General features: G+C 43.6%; 1 protein-coding gene across 1 annotated transcript in view; it reads right to left on the reverse strand.

The window, feature by feature from the left end:
* Positions 1–251: 251 nt before the first annotated feature.
* LOC143118577 (metalloreductase STEAP4-like) overlaps positions 252–7,918 on the reverse strand; it is a 9,496-nt gene continuing 1,829 nt past the window's right edge. Inside the window, exons 2-5 of the mRNA XM_076279608.1 lie at positions 5,384–5,791; positions 2,775–3,302; positions 2,327–2,491; positions 252–527 (exon numbers count right to left, since the gene is read on the reverse strand). Coding sequence (XP_076135723.1) covers positions 252–527; positions 2,327–2,491; positions 2,775–3,302; positions 5,384–5,791 — 1,377 coding nt within the window. The remainder of the gene's footprint in view (positions 528–2,326; positions 2,492–2,774; positions 3,303–5,383; positions 5,792–7,918) is intronic.

The following is a 7,918-nucleotide window of genomic DNA, read 5'->3' on the forward strand; positions in this document are numbered from 1 at the left end:
GTGACGAAAGGACTGATTCAGTATGCATGAATATGATGTACTGTATAAGATTTTCTTTTAAAGTTTTCCTATCAATGTACAATGAATGTATAATGTAAGTCTGTTTTTAAATATGTGTCAATGAACATGATGAGTTATTCACCACACAGTCACAAAGTAGATTCTGAACTGAGTGAACTGTGAAATCAGAAGAAAATATTACATTACTGAGATTTCGTGTGTGAAATGCACGGACAGCACTGACTACTGTGTCACAGAGAGGTAGCTTTGTCCATAGGGACAGTAGCATGCTCACTCCGGCTCTTTCCGGGCCTTTCCCTGCCTCTGCGGATGCGAGTGACGCGGCGGCCGATGCAGGGGGTTAGGAAGATGAACTTGAGCACGAGCACAGCGCAGGGGAGCACCAGGGACAGCATGTAGGCCGGAGGGGTGGACCAGTGGTACCGGTCCGGCTGCAGGAACTTGTCCCAGCCGTAGAGCAGGGCGTGGGCCGTGCACAGCACCAGAGTCAGGTGACCCAGTTTGGACTGTGGAGGAGAGAGAGAGAGAGCGAGAGAGAGAGAGAGAGATGGAGAGAGAGAGAGAGAGAGAGCGAGAGAGAGAGAGAGAGAGAGAGCGAGAGAGAGAGAGAGAGACGGAGAGAGAGAGAGAGAGAGAGCGAGAGAGAGAGAGAGAGAGAGAGAGAGAGAGAGAGCGAGAGAGAGAGAGAGAGAGGGAGAGAGAGAGAGAGCGAGAGAGAGAGAGAGAGAGAGAGAGAGAGCGAGAGAGAGAGCGAGAGAGAGAGAGCGAGGGAGAGAGAGAGAGAGAGAGAGAGAGAGAGAGAGAGAGAGAGAGAGAGAGAGAGAGAGGTTGAGGATAGGATGTTCGTTTCTACAAATAGACACATTCACACAGGCATACAGTACGTGTGCACACATGCACACACTTACTAACCAACTCACACACCCCTAAAGAAATACATGCAAACACAGTAATCAGCTAGCTGTTTGTTTCTACACATAGACACATTCACACAGGCATATGGATGCACACACACACACACACACACACACACACACACACACACACACACACACACACACACACACACACACACACACACACACACACACACACACACACACACACACACACACACACGGGCACACCAAACATATGCATATTGTCCTCTTTTTGAATCCACCAGAGAATGGAGATGGAGAAATGTCATCTGTTTCTCTCTCTTCTCTCTCTCCCACTCATAATGCTGCTCTCAAAATGGCTTCATTACAGCGGCTGCATAATGACTGACACTGCCAGAACAGAGTAAGCCTTGACCTAGATTAACTAACTCTCATGCTGAGAGCTGGGAGCTGGGCTCAGATTAATTTATGCACCTTAAATTATGTCTCATGAATAAGTTAACATTTGCAACACTTTTGGTATTCTAGTAGTCAGAAAGGTTCTGCTATTTTTCCTAATGCATCTGTTCCTCATCCTCATCCATACACACACACACACACACACACACACACATACACACACACAAACACACACACACACACACACACACACACACACACACACACACACACACACACACTCACACACACACAGAGCTGGGAGATACATCTAAATTAGCTTGTTTGCGTTTTTAGCATGGCCTTTTGAACTTATGTGTTATTTGGAAAAAGGAGACCCCTCCTTTCCTAATACTAGCTTTGCTTATTCACTCATCCATCAAAATGACACAGGGCTTCTCCTGCACCAAAATTGTCCTGAAGAACCCCACTGCCTAGTTCCCTAGTCCTTGGGAACAAAGCTTGCACAAATGCTCCAACACACTGGTCAGAGCTGTATTCAAGAAGAGGAAGAAACTTAAGGATAATGTCATGCACTATATCAAAACTCATATCATAAAAGGGACAATTCTGGTCTTTGATTGTGATAAGCTGAGCCACGGCAGTAGAACTGATGATGCTATAGATGATTTTATATTAAGAAATTATAGTTTTTTTACTGCTTGCTATTTTATCATTGCAGGTATGTAACCATTTTATAAAAGCAATAAACCCTGCTCTTCACATTGTGCCTAAGAGTGTTCTTTAGCTGTTAGGCATATCTTTAAGCATATTTCATAAATATGAACAATTTCACTTTCTGGAAAAAGAAAAGTGTGTGTGTGTGTGTGTGTGTGTGTGTGTGTTTGTGTGTGTGTCTGTGTGTGTGTGTGTGTGTGTGTGTGTGTGTGTGTGTGTGTGTGTGTATGTGTGTGTGTGTGTGTGTGTGTGTGTGTGTGTGTGTGTGTGTGTGTGTGTGTGTGTGTGTGTGTGTGTGTACTTTGTACCTGTACGATGCGAAACTCCCTCCAGTTGAGTGCATTACTAACTGAGGGGAGAGAGGTGATCCCCAGCAGCAGAAACATGGCGAAGCCCAGAACGCCCAGAGACTTGTAGGCGTCCGACCTCCACGCTTCTGTGTTGTCAAACGGCTCAGTTATGTTCTCTTTGATCTAAAATAGAAACATGTTGTTATGACCACTGTCAGTTTTGACTTATTACGGTCTTGACTGTGACTTTTTTTGCAATAATGCATAGCACAGGAAAGTTCACTCATAAATGCATTATCTGTCTCTCATACGTAGGCTACACTAGACTCAAACGTAAACGTGTGTGTGTGCGTGTGAGAGAGAGACTGTGTTTGTGTCTGCATGTGTGTGTGTGTGTGTGTGTGTGGTGTGTGTGTGTGTGTGTGTAGGTGTGTGTGTGTGTGTGCGTGTGAGAGTGTGCTCAGACCTGCTCTATCACACCAGTGTCTTCCCTGTGCAAGAAGTAGTATCTGATGGGCTTGACGAAGGTGAAGAGCACGTGCAGCGAAGCCAGAGCCAAGGCCACCAATCCCAGCTGCTTCCTGCACAGCATCCAGCGGCCCAGCCAATCAGGGAAGCGCTTGTACTTGGTGCCGTTGTGGAGCTGCAAGATGGCCGCCAGAATGCTCGGCAGGTAGCACAGAGCCAGCATGGTCAGCGAGACGATAGGAAACGCCTTGTTGGGCAGCGAGATCATAATGCGGTAGAAGTTGTCTTGTCCTTTCTCGACGTAAGAGTAGGTGACGTCATGCACGAGCAGGTAGAGGAGAACAAAGGCGTTGAGCCCCGTGGCGACCCAGAGAGGGAGCCTCCAGTTGGGAAAGAGCTGCAGGGGGATGTCCTCCAACTCCCCAGCAGCACCAAGGGAGCCCCTGTCCTGGGCACTCAGCCCCAGACTGTGGGCAATGTCCACTACTGCTTGCTTAGCTTTAGGGTCATCCCCGCACACCAACACCTACGAGAGAGAGAGAGAGAGAGAGAGAGAGAGAGAGAGAGAGAGAGAGAGAGAGAGAGAGAGAGGGCAAATAGAGTGTGTGTGTGTGTGTGTGTGAGAGAGAGAGATCTAAACATTGGAAGCTTAGGTTTGGTTACTGGAGCCTGGTAGTGGTTAGTCTGAGTCATGGTAGGATTATACAAAGCTGTCATTATATGAGGCTGACTTAACCCTGAAATCATTAAACAAAAATGTGTGTTGCTCAATGAATGGCTTGTTAAGAAAAACACAAACACCTGAGAGGAGATAGAAAACAGAGATAGAGAGAGAGAGAGAGAGAGCAAGGGAGAAAGGGTGAAGATTTTCTTCTTATTTCTTGTCCTTATTGCCTTGATTTTTTACCTTAGACTTTATCAAGGGTGCTACAGGAACTTGCAAAGTTAAGAGATAAGACATTCCTTCAGACAACAACTTACTGAGATGTAACTCTGTCTCATTCAATGCCTTCAACTCAATTGTCTATTTCATTCAGTGTATTTATATAAAGACAGACAACTTCTGATTTCATAGATTTATGTGAAATGAATACCTTAAGCTCAAAAAGACTTTTGAGTAAATTAAAAATGCTTAATGATCATTTATAAATTATGGTATCATGCAAGCATGCAAAACAAAAAAAACTTGTTTCAATATATTCCTTTGGACTTCTTATTCCCTAGATATGATTTATCTGATCATATCCTGCTGATTCCAGAGGTATACATCTATCTAATTGTCCCTCATCTCCTAATTGTCGAGATAAGCTACTGCCGGTAATTTAGACATCCGTGCCGTTTTTATGTCCCCTAATGACTCCGCTCCGGATGTCACTCCACTGCTGCTGCTGCAGTTGGCAGACAAGTGACTGGCTTCTGTTAATCACGCCAGTGAGGAGTGCAAAGAGTTCAGGGAGGACACAGATAAGACTGGGAAGGGACACATCAACAAGACCTTTTTCACTTGTGTAAGTATGTCCAGGGTCTCGAGCAGATAAGGACTAATAAGTCTGTTTGAAGCAGTGCTGAGCAACCTTCAAAGATGCACGTGTCAGCATTTCTGCAAGGCAGAATGGTCCTTGTGAAAAGTGAGCAGTAGCACTTTCAAGAGATTAACAGAGATTAGTGTACAAAAGGCTAGCAGGGGAACCCATTCTGAGTATTCTTCATAGTGAGTGCTTGTAAGGGCAACCCATATGTCCCAGTCGTTTTTAGTCTATTTCATTAACCCTCATGTTATCCTTCGGGTCAATTTGACCCCAAGCAACGTTTAACATCATAAAATATATGGTTCACTTTTTTTTTTTTTGCTTCGTGTTTCATGACTTTTCCTCAATTGAAGGGACATACACAAGTACATATTACATATAAGTCATTTTGGCAGGACTGTATAAGTCAAAAGGGGAAGCAACAGCAAGCCTTTTGGCTGCTGACACTAGATGGGCAATATTGCCAGCCAGGGTTCCAAGGTTCATAAAGGGGTGTGGGGGGGTGGGATTCTTTTGTAGGGCTTTTGATGGTGGTTATTACACTCTTGTTAAGTACCTGTCACAAAAAAACTGGGTAACAATATGAATTATAATCATTTTCTGAGGGTTTATTTAGCTGGGGTCAAATTGACCCCAAGGATAAAGAGTGTCGTAAGATTTGAGGATAACACAAGGGTTAAAGGTACCTCTCAATAATAATGAGGGAAAAACTCATCTCAAGAGAGGCGCTTTTTAAATCAAGCACCTACCCTTTCACTTATCATCAGTCATATTAGCACCACATGACAATTTTGTACATTCACTCAATTCAATTCAATTCAATATAATTCAGTTCAGTTCGAGTTGCTTTTGTTAAAAGAACATCAGAGTAATCTTGTTAAAATACTTAAGAAAATACATTTACATCAATATGAACGAATAAACAATATTCATTTAGCTATATATCTATCTATACATTTAGATCTCATTCAGTTCAGTAACATTGTAATTGTTGCAGTTAACTGTCCTATTAGTTAAATCAATACATCTTAAATGCTTTTCAGGAAGTGTGTGTCCGTGTGATGTCACTTCCCCTCACCTGTCGGCTGGCGTCCAGCGCCCCTGACTGCAGGGCCCAGGCTGACACTGTGTTGAAGCCTTTCACCACAGACGCTCCCGGCACCAGGCTGCTCAGGTACTCAGCGTTGGATTGTGGGAACTGGCCCCTCTTCAGGTTGTTGCTGATGTCCACCAGCACCTTGCCCTCCAGAGCAGGGGTCAGCGAGGTCAGGAAGTCATAGTAATCGCGCTGCACGGCTATAAAGATCACCTGAGCCATCTGAGCTGCCCCTGTGTGGGTCATGACCTTTGAACCTTTGGGCACCAGTGCCGAGTTCTTGGGGTCACGTGACCCAAACACGACCTCATATCCTGCCTGAAGCAGACGAAGCCCCAGAGAGCGTCCAAAGTCTCCTGTGCCAAAGATGCCCACCGTCCCCTGCTTACGCTCCCCAGCCATAATCACCTACACAGGCATAGGAAGACACAAACGCACACTCAAAAGTCCAAGTGAGATGGAAGATTGCACTCAAAGCAATCCCTCCCAGCAGAGCACCTTCAAAGCGATTCTCTCCGTATAAATGGGAACGTTGCGCATCTTCAGTCGCACACTCAGATCTCACAGAGCAAAAGGAAGCTAACGATGAAAGTCATATTAAGAAAACCTTGGTCAACAGAAAAGACACTTGAAGGCAGTTTTGGATGCGAAACTAAAGCCCCTCATGAATATTCCTCATTTCTGTTTATGAATATTTTAGTTCCGTCAATGAGAATTCCTGTCCATCGGCAAGTGCATACATGAGCATCTCTTCTTTGCCAGAATCAAGGTCACATTCTATAGTTACTTTTAGAAGGTCTCACTTGAGGGATTAGTGATTCTTCACTCAAAGAAAACCAATTCAGATCCTATTATGCTAAGTACGACTCCTAGAGTGTTTTTAAGATTCCCTCTTGTAAAGTCTTTTAAAGCTGCATGGCAATGAACAATAATCAGTGTTTTCATGATTTTTCCTCGATAATTGTTTAGAGGGGTTTGGTGTGTGAAGCATAAAGGGTGTGTGATGTAGATTTGTAACTTAGCATGATGTTTGAGATGCAAAAAAGTATGATTTGCATACAGAAATTAACACGGTTTGCATTACATTTAAATAAAAATAAATCTAAAAGAGTATAGTTCATTAATGATTATGCTCAGTGTATAATCTGAAAGAGGTACAGAATCACAAAAGGCTAAATGTAATTTAAATCATATATCGGATTTTGCATCACATATAAATAGCAAAGTTATGACATTTTTTGCAGGAGTTTCATTTTTTCTTTTATTGTTGCTCAGGCGGCATATGGTGCTTCAAAACAGATCAAATGATTTCATTCAGTCTGTCATTGATTTTTCATATAATGTACTTGCACCAGTGCTTTGCACTTCACCACAGAACAGACATGCAATCTGATAGGCACCCTTCAATCCCTTTGCCAATATAAGAGACTTCTAAAGTACTTATGAGGTAAGCATGAAGGTACCACTGACCAGACACTCTTTGCATTTACATGACTGCATTACAGTGTCCCTACATGTTGATTTACAATACATCTCAATAGACTTACCTTGTCTTTATGAATGCTCTCTATGCTTAATCTCCAACAGATGGGCCTTGGTTGCCAACAGTCGTTCTTATGGAAAGATCTATAATGGTCTAAATGACCTGTGTCAACCTGAGGTTGGTGGATGAGTGTACACACACACACACACACACACACACACTCACACATGCATTTATACAGTACAGTGGAGCATTTATGACAGGAAGGTGAGATATGCAGTGGATCACTGTTTGGCACATTTAGTGATGTCTATGTAATTTTGTTTCTGATAACAGTGTGTCCCACTGTATCTCCGGATATAAAGATACAGTCTGTTGTCTATGGAAAGACAGGGTGGAGAGTGACAGGGAGAGAGGGAGAGGGAGAGGGAGAGAGGGAGAGGGAGGGAGGGAGAGAGGGAGGGAGGACAGAGAGAGAGAGTTCCAGTCTCATTAAGTTTATCCTATATCTGCACTAGGACAATGAGATCATATGAGCACAGAGTCCATTCAGAATCTTTGTCTTAAGAGGGTTAATATATTTGGTTGGTATTTTTGTCTTGTTCTCACCTTTCATGTGTGTGTGTGTGTGTGTGTGTGTGTGTGTGTGTGTGTGTGTGTGTGTGTGTGTGTGTGTATGTTGTCAGTCTATAGTCAGTCTACAGTCTATAGTTGTTTGTGTGTGTGTGTGTGTGAGAGAGAGAGAGAGAGAGAGAGAGAGAGAGAGCACCATTTTATAGTAAAGTAAGATCAGACTCATTACTGTAAGCTAACAGCAAATCGGAGGTCAAATTTGAGGTCACTTTGTTACCGCAATACAATGGCATAAACCTCCTTTGAGAAGGGCGGTCAGAAAGATAATGAAAAGAAAGAGTGTGAGAGCAAGAGTGGGTGTGAGAGAAAGAATGCGAGTGACAGACTACTGACAGCTAGACAGAAACACAGGACGAAAGACAGGGATGAGCCGACTCATCCAACTGTGAAAGAGGCTCCTC

Source organism: Alosa pseudoharengus, unplaced genomic scaffold (assembly GCF_046254945.1).
Source record: "Alosa pseudoharengus isolate Yale_2024_CS ecotype anadromous, Long Island Sound unplaced genomic scaffold, YU_APseudo_1.1 YU_APseudo_1.1_scf_12, whole genome shotgun sequence".
In the NCBI taxonomy this organism is placed as follows: domain Eukaryota; kingdom Metazoa; phylum Chordata; class Actinopteri; order Clupeiformes; family Clupeidae; genus Alosa; species Alosa pseudoharengus.